Source organism: Anopheles moucheti, chromosome 2 (genome assembly GCF_943734755.1).
Source record: "Anopheles moucheti chromosome 2, idAnoMoucSN_F20_07, whole genome shotgun sequence".
Classification (NCBI taxonomy): domain Eukaryota; kingdom Metazoa; phylum Arthropoda; class Insecta; order Diptera; family Culicidae; genus Anopheles; species Anopheles moucheti.
This window is the reverse complement of record NC_069140.1, coordinates 78,313,696-78,337,455: the sequence shown is the minus strand read 5'-3', so window position 1 is coordinate 78,337,455 and position 23,760 is coordinate 78,313,696. Positions and strand designations below refer to the sequence as shown.

At 39.6% G+C, this 23,760-nt stretch overlaps 1 protein-coding gene across 1 annotated transcript in view; it reads left to right on the top strand.

Moving 5' to 3' along the window:
• The window catches only part of LOC128297610 (5-hydroxytryptamine receptor 1A), a 63,285-nt gene that overhangs the window by 26,745 nt on the left and 12,780 nt on the right, over positions 1–23,760 (top strand). The window contains exons 2-5 of the mRNA XM_053033287.1: positions 4,545–4,900; positions 4,967–5,083; positions 19,417–19,489; positions 20,495–20,934. Of these exons, the coding sequence (XP_052889247.1) occupies positions 4,562–4,900; positions 4,967–5,083; positions 19,417–19,489; positions 20,495–20,934 (969 nt within the window). The 5' untranslated portion in view covers positions 4,545–4,561. The remainder of the gene's footprint in view (positions 1–4,544; positions 4,901–4,966; positions 5,084–19,416; positions 19,490–20,494; positions 20,935–23,760) is intronic.

The window sequence follows — 23,760 nt, the reverse complement described above, 5'->3', positions numbered from 1 at the left end:
AGTAATAAAGTTTAACAAATAGCTCTAGTCGAATAATAGCACTAAATTAGATAGCCTAAATAGACTAAATTTTAATCAGATGATTTTATTGTTGTTTAGCATTCTATACGCAATAATATAACTGTGTAAACCGTCCTTAATGTCGACTCGCCATCTTGTGAGTTTTATGTGGCTAAAACCGAACGAAATTTGTTTATTATGATCCGACCTTATCGTTTACCGTTATTTTAACTTTTTTTTTCCTACAAACATCTAGCTGAAGTTAGCTTATACAAGTCTACATTTATCTACATTTACATCTGTTTATGTCGACTTATGTCGACTTTCTTAGTGATCCATCAGGATTATGAAAATCGTGGTGCCTTTTGTAATACTATCTAACATTCAAATTATTTCCATTATTTGTTTTGTGTCCGTTCATTCATTTTTGTGAATTATTTTTTAACACTATATTAGAAAATAGGAAGTTTATGCACGAGTTCGAGTCCCTGGGGTAAATTACAAAACAATCCTTCCTAGAGAAAATTTTATATTTCATAATTAACTGTTAATACAGCATAACATTCGATATAGAGAGAATTGAAATGATTTGGTCATCGTCCAACATTTTATTAATTTACATTCCACAACTTAATGAAATTTATCCATTTGAATGTGTTTGATGAGGCAGTGTTCTAAGAATTCATTTTAGAATCCATATTCTTACAATATTTTTAAAAACAAAACAAAGTTTTAGCACCACCTCTCTGTTTAATCTGCTGTGTGTAATATCAATTATTTAAACCATCCACCGTTTCATATTTTTATATCTTTGATTTATTCACACTCCAGAAAATCACATACAGTTACACCTACACATGGGTTTGCTCCGGTCCTATCTGTAGCTAATTGGTACCAGCCGGAGCAACAGTTGCCGCAGGGTGATTCTCTTTAAATTTTCCTACACAACTGTCCGTCCCTGTAGCTTTCGACCACTGCCTCACAACGTGTGTTTGTGTCCTCCGTTCCGTTGCAAGGGTGTTTTGTTTTTGTCAATCTCTTTTTAACAACCTTCCCGCTGTCCTGCATGTTACCATCGCTGTCCGCAAACGGGACGCATAACTAATGAAAATATGTTTTCCCATTATTCCCGCCAAGTGCTTTCCGTGTTAGTTTCGTAACGGCATCGTTTTTTTTGTTTTATTTATGTTTAAATGTCTGTGTGCTGGAAATACCTTCATTCCAGCACTGTTGTTTAAGCTTTCGCGTCGTTTATTTTAAGTGGTGCAAAATGTTTCCGCTAAGCTAAGGGTTTAAACTTTTGCGTAGCACAACATGGTCACCGCAAACATGCTGATGTGGAGCGCAAGAATAAGCTTGACTTAAATAAAAGCACACAAATTGGGCAGTGGGGATGAAGATTGAAACCGAGTGTAAATATTTAACCGAGCATCGTCATCTACTGTTCGTCTTTATTTACATTTCATTTTCTTCTACAAATAACTGATTTAGTTCTACCAAAGGAGTATTGGAAGGTGTACGAGCAAGCTACCTTGAAATACAGTTTAACGTTCAGTTTCAACTCGGTTGCTTCGTATGAGTCCAAATTACCAAATAGCTCATCTTTCACACTATCTTCCGAAGAAACCGGATGGAAACATTGCTTAAACATGCATTTGAAAATCGTTTGCAAAGACGAGAGTTGGTTGCATTGCAAGAAGAACAGAACAAAATCCAGCTGGGATGATGTCCCCTGCCAGACGATGTTCTGTCATGTTAGTCATATTGGTTGTTGTATTATTTGTAGCTGCACAGTGAGTTGCATACGAAGCGGTACACCATTATTATGCGCAGATGGTAATGTAAATAATGCTTCTTCTGTATTCTAAATAAAGATTTATTTGTTAAACATTAAAACATTATCTTGACGAACGAAATAAGTTATTTAAAATAAGTAAAAACCATACCTCAAATTGTGACGAAACATTGAAACAGCGTAAATAAAAAATCAATAGCAGAACAAATATAACTTCACCATATCTCTTCCGTATGGCAACATTTTGTCTCAAAATAGAAACGAAAGACGTTCCCCGGTCGTGAGATGGTATAATGTCTGTACGGTTATTTCATACCCATAGCTTCGCACCGAGCACACATCCTCACTTCCCCCCTGCAGAACGCTTCACTCCAACAGGTCCCACATTAGCAAAGCACAGCATGGGTAGAAGATGCATTGTTGCTTTTTTGACACATACACATGACACATCACAGCCGTACACGGTGAAAGGTCACCGGCACAGACGTAGGAAGCGGCCCGACGCCATCGCTGCCCAGTGTGGTTGCGGGTGCGGGCGGACGGGCGACCTAAATCGGATAAAATGTTTTACTTGTACACTCGGTCGGCATTTTGGAAAACGGTTTTGGTTACGGTGTACCGTGTTATTTTAAGTGGAGCAGAGCCTTGTTGGCTTGTTTATTTGGATGCAGATTATGGCATCCGGCCCGGTGCCGGTTGAGCATGATGACATTATGCTGGGGGGAATTGAAAAACCCGCACCAGACACAAGCTGCTTATTATAGATAGCGTATCCCGTTTCATGACACTTCCCTTGTGGGAGGGAAAGTTTTGAAAAGCTATTTTTGGGGCCGGACAAAAAAGCCACTTGGAATGTGTGGTCGGAATGGGTTAACGACTTAATAAAGTTTGCTTGGGAATTTTATGGGATTTTATGCGACGGGTGGAACAAAAAAAACCGTTGGAGTGGTTATACGGCAGCATAACAATCAATGCTCGTTAGATGGCACTGGAAGCCCAAATGCGTTATGATTATGAGTAAATATAATTTTATTCTTGCGTAACAATAGAAATTACGTTGTGCTTGTGTTTTATGAAAATTAGTCTCGTAATTGTAATTAATATTTATTTCAAAAAATAAGTTTACAGAGGTCTTAAAATAACATACTTTAGCTTAAAGAATTTCAAAGCATCACCCGGTGCACAACGTCATAATGAAGTTGATTTTCCTTAAGATTTATGTTTTTGACATTGAGCTGTTAAATCCTTCGTACTTAGTTGTCACATATTCACCGTAAATGGGCAAGGTCAAATCATTACCGTTCCATTCCAAATCCCGCTAACCGCTTCGGAACATATAATTGATTGTTGGAAAACTTTGTTACAACTTCACACCAGCACCCGCAAGGGCTCGTGTAACTCAATCAAAACGAACCTTTTGCCTAATGATTTTGGTCATCGTCACGCAATTGGAATGCTTCGTTCCAAAGCCAGCCTTTCGAATCTTCACACTGACAACTTTCCGAAAAAGGTTCGGTTGCTTTGTAACTTTTTCCCCTTTGCGTGAGGTTTCCATCCCGCCCCGGTGCTCACGGCCCAAAATTTCACATCGTCAGTTTGGTCAGCCTTATGCTATCAAAACCACAAACCGAGCCCTTTGCTGCGAGCTACATGAATCGAACGTTTCATTTTTCTTTCGTTTCCGGCACAGGTCCTCACCCTGCTGCCGATTCCCATCCGGGACCAGTTTTAATGATGATGCTGAAATGAATTGTAAACTGGTTATTGACCGTGATGGGCTGGTTCGGGGATGGGTGGTTCGGAAAAAAGGGACCAATTGGTTTGTTTGACGAATAACGACAAATGAACCCAAGGGCACACCTAGCGGCAGCGCACGGGATCTGGCTAATTTTTATGCAACGGTGTGCAAAATGTACCCGATTTCGGTTCGAGGACACCGGCCGACTACCTGAGGGTTTAATGCGTTTAAAGCAAGCTAAGCAAGTATGTACAGATTTAAATTGAATTAGTTAGCATTTGAAAACAACTCTCAAGGGCAAGATGAAAGATAAAAATGGTTTCTGGAAATGAAATGAGTAAAATATTTAAATTATTTAATTAATTTTTTACACTTCTGTTAGTATTCAAAGGCACGTAAAATAAACTGTAAGCTAGTTAATGCTGGTTCAAAATACCAACAGCTTTACAATTTAGCTAATAATGCGAAATATCAGCTTTTCGTTTATTTCTTTTGGTTGTTTCTGCTCTGATGAAACGTCATTTGTCGTCATCTGTCGGTTACTTACGATGGAGACGCCTGGTCGTTTATAACAATATGGAGGCGCCCGGTGGTTTAAAGTAAATGGAGACGCCTGGTGTTTGAAATGAATATTCAGGGTTTTTAATTAAAAATACTGTTTAAACGCACAGAGTAACAAAATGTTTTACATTAAACGATCTCCAAAAATCGATGTAGCTTTGAATTTAGCAACGTATGTTTTATTTTATTTCATGTATTTTTGTAATTGACATTCATTTACAGAACCTATTAGTAAATAAAACATTAATAATGAACATAAATAATATGATTAATGTGCTTATTTTCTAATAACTTTAAAGCAGCTTTTTCTATGCAAAATAATCACCTTGTTCGGTGATTAGCGTCATATAGTACATTAAAACGCTTTTTCTCAAAAAAAAACCGCACCATCATGTAGCCATTTATCATCTAAACTGTAGCGCAAAAATCTTCTTTTGCATACTTCCACAGATAATGTTGCCGCTGTAATGGATCTGAAGGCTGGCAAACATCTAGTAGCACCAGCGATAAACAATATCAGTTGCACCAACAATCGGTTCGCCTTCTACCACCAGATCGGTCCGTTCGATGTCATACAGGCGATGTTTATCGTGCTGCTAACGTTTCTAGTTATCAGCGCGAATCTGATGGTGATACTGGTGATCAACAGCCGCCGTTATGCTGCCTACATCCATCCACAGCCGCGCTACCTGCTGACGTCGCTGGCCCTCAACGATCTGGCCATCGGGCTGCTGATCATACCGTTCAGTGCCCTACCTGCCTTACTACACTGTTGGCCTTACGGGGAAATTTTCTGCCAAATTCAGGTGCGAAACCATCGTTCTATGCTAGCTATTTCTATCTCGCTTACACACTAACTTGTCCCATTACAGGCACTACTAAGAGGAGCTTTATCACAACAAAGTGCTGTTATATTGGTGTGCATGGCAGTTGACCGCTATCTGTGCGTGCTACATCCACGAATATATCATAAGCGATCCAGTAAGAAGGTGAGTGAAGTTGGGAGCCCCACTGTCTTGCCACCTCAATGTTGATATTGTGCCCCAAATCGGGGTTCGAAAGATATTCTTTATGGGAGAGAGAATTCGAGCGGGGCTTATGTGACATGTTGCCGCTACACTTACCGAGCTGTATTAAGCCATTGAATGGTTTATGAAATTGACCGTAAATGTGTACGCTACGGTCGTGTTGTCACTCATACACACTCACACACACACAGCTTGAGCTTCTTCTCATCCGGTCGTTGATAAATGGCAATAAAAATACAATCAAACATCTCAATAACATACATCCACTTTACCCAACGTGAAAGTGTTCTTGAGGCTATTTTTATGTTTGCTTTCTGGTTTCCGTGTTACCACCATCAAGTGTCCTTCTACGAAGTGCAAGCATCGTGAATATAAACAAAACGACAACACAATAAAACATAGAAAACAAAATATAAAAACCACCAAAACCCGAACCGTCAACCTTCATAAATCCTCCCGTCCTGTCCGGTGATTTCATCAGCATTCCGATACCCCAATATCGTCGTCGTTGATGATGAAGAATTTATTTTCCTTCCCCGGGGCGGCTATCGGAATGGGTGGTATTGTTCTTTTTTTGTTTTTGTTTGCCATTCGGGTTTTGGACGGTGATACGGTGATACACATTTTCTGGCTGGATTTTTCTCGCCGAAGCAAAAGTTCCTCTGCTTTCGCCGGCATGGGGAGGGACACATTTCATACTTTATCATTGTACTGTCAACTATTGTCTTTTGGGTTCATGAATCGATAAACGATGGGCTAGACAAGACGCGGATAATAAGCTTCTTAAGTTACTAGATTAATGTTTATGTCAATTTTCATAACAATCAACAAATGTAAACATGTTGGATGGCATTGGCAGTTGAAACGACAATGTAATCGATATCGGAGCTTCTTGCTTATACATTTACAACAGATGCGATAAATACATTGTGTTTTATTTTTACTTCCTATTTTTAATAACCAAAAAACCAAGTTGCGACGTTTATGACGTTTTGAAAGCGATCTATTAACACATTTAAAGAATGAAAATTGTCCTACCAACGGCATTCAGCACCATGAACTACTATTAATAAGAATTTAAAACATACAAACTGTGACATTGTAAAAAAGTAGCTTAATTGTGTAACAAAAAAATAATTAAAAAGATAAATAACCTTACACCAATGGAGGCGCCTAGTCTTTTGTACAAAACATTTTATTATTTTTTATGTAAGGTTTACTTCATGGATAGGATGTATTTTCATGTAAATAATAAGTGAAATATTGGCACAACATGGCGAGGTATTAGAATAAAATCTAATAGTGTCAAGCGCATATAAAAAACAAATTAATTAATAATCACCGATAATTAGTAGCAAATATCAAGCAGCAATGGAGTCGCCTAGTCTTTTGTACAAAACATTTCATTATTTTTAATGTAAGTTTTACTTCATGTATAGGATGTTTTCATACAAAATTTTTTACCGATAGGCTTATTCATATAAACAATAAGTGAATAATTGGCACAAAACGGCGAGGTACTAGAATAAAATCTAATAGTGTCAAGCTCATATATGAAAAAATATCAATTTAACATAATCACCATAGATTATTAGAAAATATCATACATATAAAAAAACACCACATTATTAATGGGACATATCGAAAATTCTAAACAATGAATTTTGTTTTATAAAGATAGTGAAAATATCTTACTTATACTGATTGCATGGAAAAGCACATTATCGATTAATCCAATCCCCATCTCAAATATCACATACCACTCGAAATTGAATGATGCAGTCGTTTCGTAGTTGATACAACAAATCTCATACACCCGTAATGTGATTACACGAATCATGCCACGTTACTACCGCAGCGTGTCAGCGCTTTCGTTGGTTACATGTAAGTGAAAGTTGATTGACTTTTCTCTCCCACCCAAGTGTTATAATCTTATCTTTCGTCACCCCCGAAGCGAGTTAGTGTTGCTTATTTAGCGTTCCGATTTATTTAGTTTTCGTTTTCCCATTTAGTTTCGCCAATTTGTGTGAAGTTCGTTTTCCTCAAACCATCATCATCGTGTTTCGGGACATTGTTTCCGTTCCGTGTGTTTTTTTTGCTCACGCGTACGGTACCAAACCCTGTCCGGACCCTACATCTTTGTCACAGTTCTTTATCGTATAATCAAACAATCAATTGTTTACGCTACCATGCTAGCGATTTCACACTCCACGTGGTTGTCGATTTTTGCCTGGCCGGCGGGCAACTTTCATCCCCAAAAATACACTCCCGGAGGAGCAATCAATTTTTCACACTCGGAAAATAGTCCTATCTATACGACATGCCACCCGTTTTGTCCTATCGCGCAGAAAAGCGGGAAGATGCTGCAGAAAAATGGGGGAGAAAAATGAAGCTGTAAAAGTTTGCTCCTTGATAGAGCGCCAAAAATAAAGAAAAGAAAACAGTCCATTACAGACGGGACTCGATGAGGAACGCACAAATGGCTATCGCGTTAAATGGTGGCGAAACAACATTAAAATTTGATTTACTACTGTTCGATTTTCGGGGAACACGAGGGCACGAGTAATCAATACGCTGAGCAGATAACAGAGTGTGGTAGCCGTTCGATGATTGTCGGCTAGCTAGCTTTGGCACATTAAGTAGACATTGTAGATGAGTTTGGGCGTTACACATAAAACATGTTATCACGTTTGGTAAACGGCCATCATACGGAACCCGGTATAATTATCTAAGAGATAATCTAAAAAGAAAGCTGAAACTTCAAATACATTCGCTGTAAACATGTGTTATGTTCTCGAATATTATGGTTCGTATACAATCCAAGGATTGATTTTATTGTTTTTCTTTATTTTAAAGTTAAATTTAATTCATTTTAAAACTCAAACATGACGCAGTCCGGTGGTCTTCACAAGACACGACAGGAAAAACCTCGTCCGGACCAATCCCCTAAAGCTAGAATTAATTATTTGGCTGCGAGGTAAAATTAATCGATATAGCTCGGCTGTTATAACGAAACCAAAACAAAAATCTAACATAATTCAACTTTAAATACAAACCCCTATTTCTCTTTATTAGTCATACTATTTTCCATACGCGAACACATTATCATGCACAGAATCAAATCGTGCACACTTTCGCTTCTCGTTCAGCGCTGCAATCTTTCCCATAGGCTCACAACAGCTGCCCACCAAAGATAACTATGGCCAATTGGTTGCAGCAATAGTCTGCACACAGAGATTACAATTTCGATTTGTAACGTAACGCATAACGAATGCATAACGCACACCTTTTTGAACCAGTGGGGCAAACGAAAAGTCGAAGTACATTTATCGAAATCTCTTCATGTTCGTTCCCTCCGGGTGGTAGTGGGCAGCCCACGGCAGCTTCTAAATTCAATCCGCCGTACGAAACGGAGGACCGAATCTGTGAAGCTCATAAAATTATCATTTCCGGGCACGTAGTCGCATGATTTGCGCTGTTGGCAAACGATTATGAAAAGCCAAGAATCTACCGTCCACTATGGTTTCGCTTCCGACAGCTCTATTCGGAAGTGCGGAACCAAGCGTCATGGTAACCCAGGCTCTCGGCAAAGGAATTAAAGTGAGCAAAGTTATTGCATCCAAACACTATCATCGACCAGATTTGTTCGGCATCGGAGGACCCCCGTTGCCGGAGGGGTGCCGTTACAGGGGGAGGGAATGCGACAAATGCGACACAATTTCACGGGTTTGCCAGTACGGGGAGTACGGGCCGGGCTATTTTGCTGCTTATCAAATTGCCCCCGGATAGTATTGTATTTGCTGTAAGCGGCAAGGGGAAAAGGATTTATAGATTAATTAAGGCAAAGGAACCACCGCTGGCAGCAAGAACTAACTGCACTTCGCATTCTTCGCCGTGTCCCGGAATGGGTGGTGGAGTTCTTTAGCTGCGTTTGTTGTGCTTTTCTGCTTGCCGGGACAGTTTTACGCCCACTGAATCCGTCCAACCGCGGCGAACGAAACGGAACCGAAACCGAACGGCAGTCTGTACTTGAGCAGAACTGATGAGCTGTGGTGAATTAAGCGTGATGACATTTTCGTGTCCTCATCTACGCCGCGCTGGGCATGGGACCGACGGAAGGGTAACGGATAGAATATTGCGCGGCGAGCGTATTTGCTGCAGGAACTACTTTACCGAATAAGTTGCAAGAAGTATAAGTATAATAAATTGTCTTCATTTACTCCACCAAACTTGGGCATTAAATTAATTTAAAAGCTCGGTTGTTCATTTGTTGTGCTTTATGCTGATGGGAGGTTCAGGTTAAAGTCGGTTATATTTAATAATGTTGATTCGAACAATGCATAGAAGATATAAATCGTTTATGTCAGTGATGTCTTAATAAAACTACAACATTTTATTAAAAATACTTGACCAAGTAGAAATGTTACCCTTATCCCGTTCCATAAAATATTAGAACTTCCAACTTTGACTCCATTTTTTTAGAAACTTCTAATTTTTCAATGATTTACTCCCAAAATTTAAACTTTTAGAGCAAATGGTTCTTATCCCCAAAATATTGTTAAAAAACCACAGTTTAGAAGATATTTTTTCTACTAACAAGAGTTTTATTTAATCTGAGCAGCTATGAACCCATTATCCGTTGTTTTAAATTTAAGTAATCGCTTCACAAATTGTCAACCATTTTTTTGTGAGATTTGACCTCATTTCAATAATGATGAATCAATGTCTACTGAATTGTAATAATCACGGAATGCTATAAATTTAAATCGTATAATTTACAACTTCCACTTCATGGTTTACTGGTTTGAATAATTTTGATGTATCAAGTATCATGCTGTACTCCTAATACTACAACACGTGCTGTACACAACTACCGATAGCTCGTGCTGTACTAATCCTCCTATGAAGAACTGTCCGAGTATCTCTTCCTTTAAAAACGAATCCTTTGACTAAATCCCTGTCGGAAAAAGCAGTTACGTGGTTAAAGAATTATATGTAACTAAGAGCTTATTTATTGCAGCTATTAATAATTATTAGATATTAGTATTGAACTTGTACACTGAATCTGATCGCTACTAAATATTCCATACACACTTTTAATTTTAATCTAGATATGAGATTTTCGACTCTTCTAGAAGAATGAATCTTAATGTTTCGCTCTCCCGAAAGAGTCGATTCTTAAGTCGACTCCTTGAAGAGTTTGTATGCGTAATGGAATATCCAACCTTGCTTGATATAACAATTCATGCCTAGTCTTCATATATATTCATATCATATCTGACTATTACCTACGAACATGTATTCAAGTAAGCAGGTCCTGTTTTAACAGAGAAATGAAAGCGATGAGTACAAAGAGTCGACTTTCGGTTATTCTTTCAATTTAAGACAGTGTTTCAGTCGATGCAATTCGAGAGACTACTTCGAGAGTCTCCAAAGGACTAATAATAACCTCGAGAGAAAAGACAGTGATGGATATAAAGAGTCGACTCTTGATCTAACAATTATTCCTTCACTGCGAGTCAGTTTCCGCCGATGCTATTCGAGAGTCTATTCTAACACTAATAATTTTGATCCTACTTTGTTATCTTATTAGGCAAACGACACACGATGTAGAAGCATTTAAAGTGGGTTGCACAGGTATCAGGTACTGTCCTTCTCTCCTTACTAGCGAAGAATAGAAGAAAATCGTTGAATTGTAGCGAAGAATAGAAGATAATTGTTGGCATCAGCTGGCATCGACTCTCTGAAGAGTCGCGAATAAAAATTATGAAGAGTCGATTCAATCGTTCTTTCAAAAGAATTACTCTAAATAAGAGAGTCGACTCTTTCCGCCCATCTCTACTTCAGACACTTTAACCAAACGTCGAAAATTATTGAGAGCAACCCTTACCAACGTGACGTGAACTTTGAGGTCCTCGAGTGTGTTAATATCTTGAATTCATAACGCCATTGTTATTGCTACAATGTTTTCGTTATTCCAAGAGTTCTTTACTCTGCCGTGTAATTTTTTTGTTTCTTTGGTTGTCCAACTAATTGTGAATGTTTGTTCAGGGTAGTTTTAAATTAATCTGTACGTGACGGATTTTTATTTATGATATAATTTTCTGATATAACATATGATATAATATATAATATGTGATATAATATATATTCATTAATTAATTCGTAAGGTAGGCAATCCTCGGTATACATTGCTGAAGCAGAACGTAAAGATTCAATTATCTCCAATCACCACACATTTCAAATGTAGCAAAGTCTTTTACATTTATTTGCTTGTAACGCATTTAACTTTTGAAGTGCCAACAAGCTAACTTTTCTGACACAGCTAACGAAATGTTCGTGACTTTCAACCACGAATAACTTCAATAATTATTACTCATACATAGTCCTAATTCAACGGACACGCTTTTTAATCGCTCCCACATGAGTGCAGCCGTGTGAAAACAGTAACAAATGCCACACTGGCACTTTAAAACTCTCCCGGAACAGTCACACACACTTGGGCAAAGCAAATAAACGTGGAAATGTTCCAAAACACAACTAGATTACATCAGACATCGCAAAACCTGCCGGATGTGTTATGCCCCGAGAACGCACGAGACAAAACGGGACTCCAAACGGGGGGGTGTATGGTTAAAGCTCCATTTTTCCCCCAACGTTTCAGGACAGGATCGGGATCGTCCCTCCCACAGCACGTTGACCTGGATGGGTTCGGTTTTCTGTTTTTTTTTCTATCCTCCTGATAATCCTTTCGTTCGAGCTTGCATGTGTGGGTGTGGGTGTGTGCTAGTGACCATGTAACATGATTCTCCTCATGCGTACCTCACCCACCCCCCACAACTACAGGCCCATGACGATGACAAATGAAAACGCCTCCCGGACGGACGGTTGGAGTCGCCAGTAAACGAAACAGCCGAATCGAACACACGACGGAGGGGGTTCGAATGGGTTTTGCAAGCGTTCCGGATGGACAATGGTGATTCCTCGGGAGTAGAAAAAAAATACGACTCCATATTTACCGTATACGTTTGTCCGGATGGACTGCTCGATGGCACAGTTTAACAACCTCATTCGTACATGGGGCGGAACGGCGTGCATTGACCAGAACCTTTTGCCGAAAGCAGGACGATAAGCACAGCCCGGACTGGCTGCTTCGCCCGCCGGGATGTGCCAAATGTAAACAACGCATTTTCACGTTTTCCTGCCCATTTCCGGCGGCTTGTTACGCTGTCCGTGCGATTGAATCACGAACAGCCAAACGGCAGGCACGCGCTCGCAGCCATCGTTTCGCACCGTCTGCAGCAATACGCACGTACTTCCGTACATTGTAGAACGGTGTTGCAATTGCGTTACTGGCGCACCACTATCGTTTTCCGATCGAACCGATCTATCCGGCGTTCTGGTGTCTGGTGTCTGGGTACCGAAAACGAAACGGTGCAGAAATTCGCGCAAACCATCGAACAGATCGTGCACTCTGATCTCCGTGCCGAACAGCTCTAGTGGTTGGTGTTGAAATAGGATACTTTTAAGCGACACTTTTTGCGTTAGGAAAATGGCATCGCAAATGCAACGACGGGATGGAAAAGCCCCCAAAAAAAAGGGCAAGAATCGCAACGAACATTGCCCGGTGTGGCGTCATTTGCAACGGAAACAAACCACGTGGCGTTGTCAAACGACCAGCTTTTGGACCGTTTTGTGGCATAGGCGCGTTAGTGTACGAACACAGCGCACCGGACACACACACACACACACACTTGAAACCAGATGGCAAACGGACGGATCTCATCCTGCCGGCGAAACTATCAATCATAGTTAATGTGAACAATATTGTCCTGATTCGTATTTATCACTATGACACCCTGACAAACGAATGAGTTGTTCGACCGTGTTACCGGAGGCCACAATTTTGGCTTCGAGTTTTCATGTATTTCTTTGTGTTTCTGTGTGTGTGTTCCCACTTTTTTACTCTTTCCATCGTACACACAGCATTCATCTTCGATCACGTCGTACCACCCCGGGGGGGAGCTGTGAGATGAATTGCCCTTCATTTCGGGGCCAATCCTAGCCGAAACCTCATTCGCGTGGTGCTGGTGTGAATGGTTTTCGACAAACGACAAGCAAAGGACCAACAAAAAAAAATCTTCAATCACACACACACACACACGACCATGTCCCTTCGCCCACGTACGGAGGTTGCAAAATTTATTAACCTCTGCTCTGAGTGATGACATGACGTCGCCTGTCTGTCGCTTCAATGTCCGGTTGTGACTTTTGGCGAGGAGGTGGGGGAGGCCTTCTTTTGTATATGGTCAGGAAGTGAGCTTTTCGATTTCACCCCATTTCCTGACACCACGTTCAAACGAAATTGGGTATGTAACGATAGAGCAGAGAGTGAGAGAGAGAAAGAGAGAAAAGTGCCAAAATCAACGTGTGAAAAAAAGGGTTACATCCGCACGTGTATGTATGATGGATTAATCGGTCATGGAGCAATGAACAATGCTGTGGCACGTTATATCAGCTGACGTCAAAACGAACGGCGGCCGGAATAGAATTGCTTGCGTTGAAGGGTTCAAGTGTGGAATGATTTATTTTCTATTTCCGTCCGGGCGAATGGCATTACCGAATCGCCGGGCGTGCATGGAAGCCATGTAATGATTTAGAGAGTCTGGCAACGTGCAACCGTTTTGGGATCATATTTCGATCGTAACCTTTGTGGTTTTTGTTCATTTTTGCCCAATTTGTTAAATTAATATATTTTGTTTAACAAATTCTATCGTGATTGTTGGTGACAGATGTCTTCTACTTCAATGTGGGAGAATTTGATAAATTTCCATTATCATTTTCGTTAACTTTTCTAGATAAGGAGAGGAGACAAAGATAAGATCTAAACCGTTTGCACTAGTCATTGATTTCCAAATGTCTCCATGATCTCCAAGATGATTGCAGAATTGATATATCTTTAATTCGTTCAATTCATTTAATTCAATTTAATTCCAGACCTTATTGCTGAAGTATTTTTTTAAGAATTCCTATTCCCAAAAAATAATTTAAATGACTGAGCATAGAGTGATGTCCATGCTTAAATTATGTTGAAACTCCAGTAGCAATTAAATTCCGAGAGTTTTTATTTTTTTATAGGAATAAAATAAAATTTTGAGCAATGATCAATGATGATGATAATGATGATATTTAGTGATGAATGATTATTGACAATTGAAATAATGTGCAGATTATCAAACAGACAGATGAAGACGATAAGGATTAAACAACATTGAAACTAAATCTCTGATAAAATTCTGAATGTTCATAACAAAAAGAACAATTTTAATTTAATTTATTTTAATTTAGATTAATAAATAAATAAAATTAAAATAAAAACTCAATTTAATTTCATTTTAGCTGTTTCACGTATACTATAAAAGTTACCCGAGCCTTTAAGTTTATGTGTGGATACTAAGTTGTTTAAAGCTCTTTATATCTCAAAGTATGATGGTTTCCAAGCAAAGATATGTTTAAAATAAAAATATCGTAGGACTACGTGTTTTACTGATACAACAATGATTAAAATAATTAAATCCAAGCTTTTTTATATTGAAATAGGAATTTCAATTGTCTAGTATTGTTTTTACATTGAAAACTGTATCTTTAAACAGTTTTCTATTGACAATTTTTATCTTTTATGTTTATTTTTAAACTTTTATGTAAAACATATTTTTACAGTTGGCTATAATAATTTTATCACCACCTCAATCAATATTGACTTATTTAAAAAGCAGCTTTTTGGTTGTTGCTCCCCTGAGCACTTGAAGTCAGAACTTGAGCTGCAAATGAAAATTACTTTGGCCAACAAATTCTGCAAATGGAATAGTTATCATTGTTCGTCAGTTTTTTTTAAATATCTTCAAGAACAATGTTTTGAAAACATTGCTTTCAAGTCCCAGAAGGGTCAGTTATTGCTATTGAGTAAAATTATGGTGCAAAGTTGAGCAAAACCATGACAAGACTTCTGAAAAAACAATAAATTTATTGCATATAATTTAATCATTCCATAATTAACAGCAAAACTAGTTAACAAACAGGAAGTTATAAAATGTTGGAAATTTCACATTCCATCCATTGTAATTCAAACGTCATTTTCGTCATAAACAGTCCCTCCTGGTCCTGGGATATCACAAGCAATATCCCGATCCTAGCAACCATAGCCACGGTGACAAATTGTTTTGCTCTCCTGTCAGCTAAGTGAAAAAATTATTCCGTACAAAAAGTTTTGGCACCCTTGCATGGTACAAACCCAGCGAATCTTTTTGGCAATGCTGCACTGTGTGACGGCTTCGACCGATGAACAGCAGCAGCAAACTTCAACCGGACCGCACGATGAAGAGCCACCACCGGAGCTGCTCGATCTCGCCATCGTGGGAGCCGGAATTTCGGGTCTAATGGCCGCCAGAACGGTGCGTGAGAAGCGGGCCGGCATTCACTTCCGGGTATTTGAAAAGTCCGCCCACCCTGGCGGTTTGCTCGGTGGGTTGAAAGCACGCTGGATCACGCGGCACCACTTCCACGCGATGAGCCTCTGCCGGGAGTTAAACATACCGCTGACCACGGTGTGGCGTCAGTCGGAAGCAAGCGAAACGCGCCGTTCGCTAATTTCGGTTGGACCGTTCGGTGAGCTAACGCCCAACCCGAACGAACGGTCGTTCTTTGCGCCCGTGCGTGAGCTGTTGGTGCAGCTCGAAAGTACACGGTTTATGCGCGAACTGGATTGTCTCTGCACGGTGAAGCTGATACCGCGAAATGCCGAAAATATGGACGACTTTCTTCGCCGCAAGCTGCTGTTCGAAGCGTCGCGCCGATTTTTTCGTTTCCTCATCAAGATCGGTACCGGGTTCTATCCGGCCGAGCTGACCGTGTCCGACTGTTTGCGGGTGTTCCGGTCGATGTCGTCCGTGCGCGATCTGTACGGCATGCTCACGCTACAGAACGGCCACCTGCAGCCGATTGGGTCGCCGAACTGGGAGTTGCTCGTCGAACAGCTCGTGGCGCGCATCGGCACCGAAACCGTCAATTATTCAACGAACATTGTGCAGGTGGAAATTACCAGTGAACAGCGGCGTGAAATCGTATCCCTTACCGATTCGACTGGCAGGCGGTGGCGGGCCCGGTACGTCATACTCGCCGTGTCCTGTCTCGATCTGCTGCACATTCGCTTCGAACCGACACAGCCGCTCTACTTCCAGCAGCCGAACAGCCAGCTGGGACTTTGGTCGATGGCCAACTTCACCGTGCGCTATCCGGCTCCGTACTGGCGTGATCACGGCTACACCGGTTGCATTTTCTGCCCCACCCAGTCGCTGATATGCTACGAATCGGGCCACAATCAATTATCCGGCACCTACTTCTCACCGTTGCGAGGCGTCGTCGATGATACCGAACGGCTGCTCATACGCGACACGGTGCTCCGGCTGCTGCGGGCGAACTTCAGCTGCCGCACGATGCAGAAGCCACTGGAATGCACCGTGGAAGTTCAACCGATACCGTTCTATTTCGACGTGTTCCCAACGTTCGAACGGTGCATCATATTTGCGTCCACCAACGTGAGCTGCTGGTACCGGGGCTTCATCAATGGTTCGGTTCAGGGCGGTAAGTTTCGTTCAGGGTTCCAAAGATCGCCAACACCACGCCACCGCAAACTTTTCTCATTATTTGCCGTACTTGCAGGTATACGTGCCGCGATATTGGCGCTGCTTGAGATCCGGCCACAGACCATCACCTTCCGGGAGGTGACCGAGATGCAGTGCATACACTTTAAATACTTTCAACCCCGAGCGGGCTACGAACGGTTCTGGTACTCGCTGAATCTTGCCAGCGTTGGCCGGTTTGTGGCCGGAACCGGTGCGCTCCTGTTAACCCTCGGTGTTTGCCGTCTGCTTCTCAAAACTGAGTTTTGGGTCAGCTGGTCCGTTTAAATATAAATTTAACGTCTTTAGCACTAGAGTATCTTCATCCCGGGGCAAAATTTTCGATTGTCGACACCGTACGAAAGATGCTGCCATGTGTTAATTGCCTTCTCCAATGTTTTGCCCTCTACGTCTCGTGCGCTGGAAGTTTTCATGTTTTCACTCGCTTCACACGTTACCTGGAGCGCCCAAGCACTCGAAGCTATTAAGCCCGGCAACGGCAAACCCCAAAACGAACCCCTTCGCCATGTCGCATAGACATGTTCGCCGCCAGAAGGCAAACAACAACAGGTCCTGAACGCGCCCGAAGCATTTGAAACAAATCGATTGCAATCGGTAAACGGCAAACGACGAAATTGAAACGTTCGTAGCGTAAGTTGAACGATATTACAAAAGGTAGGCAGGGCTGGGCGATGCTGGCACAGCACCGTTCGTCTATCACAGCCAACTCCCACAGGCCGATGACAGATTGGCGATGGCAATTTTCCGGGCTGTAGAAGGCATCGATTCTGTTATTCTCTTCCCCCGACACGCTTCTTCACCTGTGGGTGCTGGCGAAGGTGTTCCAATGAACGGCCAATAATATACTGCAGCTGATGAGGTGTGGTTAACTGCGTACTCCTCCGGGCCGGGCTGAAGTTCGTCTAACGAACTATAATAGTGGCACTGATTGTACGGTGTCATAACGTTCATTCCGGCCCAAACACTATGCAATTGCAGTCATTCCCCCTTAATGACAGGTTGATTGCGAGTGTGAATGCGCTTTGGAGTCTTGCTGCAAAGGAAGTGGAAGTGCCTGGATTGATGGGCGGTTTCTTGAAAATTAGCTCACTGACAATTTTTAGCTAATTATGTCATCGTCAATTATGTTCATCGAGCGATTTCCCTAGTTTGAAATGAAAAATTGTAAAATAAGTTAAATTTTTAAGTTTAAATATTCTGCTTTCCCATTATTGTTGTTATTTACTTAAGATGCACATTAAAATAAAACTCAATATTGTTTCTAAACTAAGAAATCTCCTACCATTTAATTTTTTTAAACAATATTCTGAGAAGCGAGACTGATTTTATTAACCTGGATTAAACCAAAGAGGTTTGTTAGGTCATATGTTATATTTTACCATGTTTACTGAGCATAAAATCAGTTAGCAATATGTTTTAATAAATATAATAAACTCAGCAGTAACGATAATCGTTTAAGAAGAATCATTCATACGAATTTTTAGTGAGGATTCATTCGAATCAAGAGTCGAATTTCAAAAGATTCATTTTTCCTCTAGTATAATCCTTAAATTATACGACGGTCTTCGGGTAAAGTTCAAATTCTTAATTAAACTCACCAATTCTTGATTAACCTGCTCATGAGTTATGGAAGTCAGGAGTCACCGCAACGAATCAATCAAACTCACTCACTCTTATTCCATTCATTTATGAGTTCTACAACTCAAGGCTGATTTAAATTGATACGATTAAGCAAAATCGCAAATGAGTCATAAAAGTCTTATGCCAAAAATTGAATCAATTCACAATCTGGTAAAATTCAACTTACTTATTCTTTTGCTGATTCATTCATTCTATTCATTTTGATTCATTAAGTACATTGCTAGACCGTAGAGACACCGAGACATATTAGATGGGAAATCCGTAACAATTCTCAACACTGGGATTTTATGAAAAGTTCTGCATAAAACAAGGATCTCAAAAAATACTCAAATATAGTGAAAAGAAATATTTCCAGCAATATTCTCTTATGCAGGTTAATAAATATTACAATAGTTTTATATCTGGATGCAACTTGTCCCACTGCCATTCAACCATCTAACCTAATTTACATTTACCCTTTATCGTATTTTTTTTTCGCGTTACGAGATTAAAGCTGCAACAAGATTCCAGTTAAAACAGGCCTCAAAACCTCTCTGCACTTATTCACACGAAAGTCAAGGAAAAAAAGACACTAGCACAACCCAACGCCGGGAAATTGCCTCGTAAGGGTAGGCAAATGTCTGCCACCGATCAAATATTCAACACATTCGCTACCTAACAAGATTAAAGCACGAATAAAACCAAAACAACGGCAAAAACTGATGCTGCTGCTAAACGGGTGGATGTACATTGTTTCGTGTTTTGTTTTTGTGTTGTTTTGTGCCCGACGTACCTAAATACTTCGCTTTGCAATTTTCCTACAATTTCACATTCTATCCGAAGGGTATTGTTCCCTTTTTTTGCTTTTATTTTGGGCATCCGAGTAGTCCCATATTTTGATCAAATCGTGTGTGTGTTTTTTCTCTCTCTCTCTTTCTACATTTTTTTTCTTTCTCTCTCTCTCTCTCTCCCCAGGGCTGTGTTGCGGTTTTAAGCGTTACGTGGATATTATGTTTAACCTGCTTCGGAATGTTGGTTCTTCCCAAAGGTGAGTAGGAAAGTTAAATTTACCGCTTTAGTTCAATGAAGTTTCCTTGCTCCCACGTGTGCCGGGTTGAGGCCGTTTGTTTTGTAATTCGATAATATTTGAAATTTTCTATTAAAGAATTTATACATCATGAAAAAAAATTCTGAAATCTAATTTTGCTCATGTAGCAATTTCCACCAAATCGTGTACTGTTCCAAACATAATATAAAAGCGATATAAAATAAGGTTGGATTAAACCGCTTTTTTAAAAGCATCCAGAACATTTTATTTAATTTGTTACAATTTCAATAAATCCAGTATAATTTATACCCTTTTTTGTATAATATTTGTAAAATTTTGATCCATCAAAACGAAAGTAGTTGGTAAACATATCAACATGAATCTTTATCACTAAGTTGTTATAAAACTGTTACTAACTTGCTTTGTTATTGAACTTTTTAATGCAAACGATTTTTCGTTTTGTTTTGCAATGGCTCATTTAATTTATTCTACCACATTTTAATTAATCTTTCGTCAAAATCACAAAAGCTCTAAGCCCTCTTTAGTGCCACCGGTTAAGATTTTCTAGCGCAATGTAAAACAATGTTCTTGGTTCCGTCCCAAAGCATGGGTACAGGATCGAGCACTTCCAAGAAAATCCTTCATAAATTGCAGCAAAGCCCACTTCACATCCACTGGGTACGCAAACCGAGCAGGCAGCTGATGACGGTTGCGAGTGCACATAAATAAATTATTATAATTAATACCGCCCGCTTGCTCAAACCGTCCGGCGACTATACGTCACCTTAATACACTGCCGGACCGGGCTGGCTTAAGTTAAGTTTACAATGTCGCTCCTAGGATTACTGCATTCCAATGAGTGGGACACACGTACGCCCTATTTCCTGGTACCTCGTTCCCTAAACACACGCAGGGCCTTTTATGGGGCCGCCAGCCCAGGTTCCATAGCTTCACATCGTGTGTGTGTGATTAACGAATGTGCGCATATAAATTTATCATTATTAGGTTATTACTTCAACAAAACCGGCCTGTTGGCATGCGAGCCGTTCTACAGTAAATCATCCTACCGGATCCTGTCCAGCTGTGCGCTCTACTTTCCCACCACCATGGTACTGATGTACTGCTACGGATCAAGTTTCCACGCGAATCGATACCGTCTGGCGACACCGAGTGCCGCATCCCTGTCGCTGAACGTGTCGAACAGCTGCGGGAACGGCAGTACCGGCCACGGACCGAACGCTGCCGGTGCTCCGGACGGGAACGGTGGATATGGGGGTGGCGGTGGCGGTGGTGGTGGTGGCCGCCGAGAAGGGGACCATATCGAGACGCTAGCCGGGACGACGCTGACGGCTAATGGTTCCGGTCTGGAGCACCACTCCTGCGACGGGAATACGCTAACGGGCATCACCGCCATCACACCGATGTCGGTCTCCTTCTCCGAGAAGGTAAGTCTCGTCTACCAGCATTAACTTTTATGAAATAGAAGATGACTGGCTCGTGTGGTTTTGTATTTTTTTCTGTGCTTTTACTTTGCCTCGCGCTAGATACAATGACGTATCGCATGTGTGCAAGTAAGGATTAGAGCTGGATCTGTGTTTCAATTGAAACGATCCTCTATTGCATATTGATGGGAAAAAAGATCATTTACAACGCATGTTGGCTTTTGTGTGCATTCCCATGAACCGAAGCTTTTCTGCGCACGTGAAGGAAACGACCATTCTCGTTAGTACTTTATTATTGAGATTTAATTATATTCCAGTAAACCTTGAAGTACTATTGTCACAATCACGTCAAAGGTTCGACATAAACATTACAAGCCATCATGTTTTCTGTACATGTCACTAATTTCCAACAACTTTTTGATCCAAACAATATATTGAAAAGGAACGTAGAACTAAAGAATTATTACAGTGCAGTCTTGAAGCGTATACAGTGCGTAACATAAGTATGAGGTCGTTTGTTTTGGAGAACCAATAGAAGATAATGATGATGATCTATATATATTATTGATAATGAAACATCCCGTTCGAACCAATTATGAAACCAAACTTCAGGAATTAGACTAGAGAGTGGGTCACCGAAAGTACTGCGGAGGGCTTCTAAATTAGTTTTTGAGGGCATTGAAATTTACCAAATTTTCAAGAATATGATGAAAATCCCCTATCACTCATTCGATGAGAATTGTTTATAAGAAGGGAAGAGAATTTAAAAATGTCTACATTACCTTAAATGATGTGATTAAGCTTATTCTTGTATGTTAAGTCATGTTACAAATAGCAATATCCACTTATTTATATAAAAATACAACTTTATGGGTTTTTCCAACATGTACAAACAAATTAATGAAATCACTCTTCGTGCTCCATACAATGTCTTAAGCATTTTGCTAACACATTTCTTTCTCCTGATATCTCAGTCGTGACATCGAAACATCTAATTGCAACAATTTTATTTGCTTATAGTATAAATTGTTATTGTTGAAAAGTTCATTATATGCGTCGTGTAAAATGGCATTATCATCCCAACGTAAACTCTAGAAATTTGAACTGATGAATGCAGACTATTCTCCTCCTTTTTACCTTGTGTTGCACTTATCAAGTAATGTGTACAAGATGGAATTGGTTGTGTTCAGCTATGTAAAACTCTGCATGATGCGGACTGTTGAATAACACTAACGTATTATAACTAAATAACTCGATCATGGATATGTATCCATCAGTTACTTAACCTTATTCCTGGCAACCGACAACCTGGGTAGCCCGAACGTTTTTATTCGCTTATGATTTTTTTCTACGAATCGTAGCAATTCAACACTTGAAATATATATGAAATTCACGGAAATTTTCCATGAAATGTATGTAAGGCATTTTTTTAAAATTGTGTAATCATTGTTTTTCGATTGTTTTTTTCAATACCTGGCAACCGCTACTCGAGTATCCAGCAAGTTGGAGGCTTATGACTTATGAAAACGTAATCTAACATCGATGCAATTTTTTAAAAAATAATTTAACTCTTCTAGTTAATTTTGCTATTAATAAGTTGCCTCAACTCGAAATCGTTTTCATTTTATAAGTCTTCAAAGTTGATATGGTTTTTTTGCGAAAAAAATTTAAAAAGTCAAAAATAATTATTTAAGAACTTTACATAATTTCCACGACATAATGCTTTTGATAGTTGTTAAAGCTGTATATGACGAGTCTAACATGTCTAACTAAAAATATCAGAATTTTAGTGAAAATAAGTAAAAAGGTATAATATTTTTAATTTGAATTAAATCCGTTATTAAAGATACATCAATTCTTTCGATAAATATTTAATGAATAATTTTAACAAATTGGTTATAATTAATTTAGGTTTGAAACGAAAATGATGATTATCATGATTTTAGGTGTTATTTTATATTGGGAATGACCTTAAGTTTGAACCTTAAGTTATTGATTAAAACTTAACGTCGTATATCTTTCTTACTTCCTATCACTAAAACGCTGAAAAAATAATGTTAGATCTCGTGGTTTTTAAAAAAAATATTAGATTAATAATCTAGAACAATCTAGATCTAGTGTTTTTATAGAAAAAAATCATGTAAACTTTGAAGAGCTTTAACATGAAAACAGATTTGAGTAGAGGCGACTTATTGATAGCAATTTAAGCTATAAGAGTTAAATTAGTTTTCATCTAAACAATGCATCGATATTAGATTACGTTTTCAAAAGTTATAAGCCTCCAAACTTTCGGCTACACGTGTAACCCCATTGCCAGTAAAAGGTGTTTTTTTTTGTTGCCAGTGGCAGGGTTAACGAATTTTAACGACCAAACTTTTATTTTACTTACCTTTCCTTAAGGTATAAAAATATAAATTATATTATTTCATTAAGTAGCAAAAATTAGCTCTGTTTTCTTACGTTCTGCCAGTTTTTAATCAAAAGAATGTTCATGAACTTTCATGAAATTGTGAGGAATTATTTGTGTGTGTGTGTGTGATTTTATGTTCTCAAATATCATTGAGACACACTTCAAATATTATTCAAATGTTAAATAACGCTCCACAAATACAATATACCTCGATGATCGCGTAACGCTCTTGACATCAAGCGATGCAATAACACGCATTCATTCACAACAGTATGGCTCAATCGTACGGATGCCGTAAAGTTATGTGAACATTACAGACTAACCAGTAATTAGCAGCCCGGATGATGGTGGTGGTTATTATGCAAATTGTATCTCATTATGCTGCGATGCAAATCAGGTGGTAATCGTGTCTCTTAAGA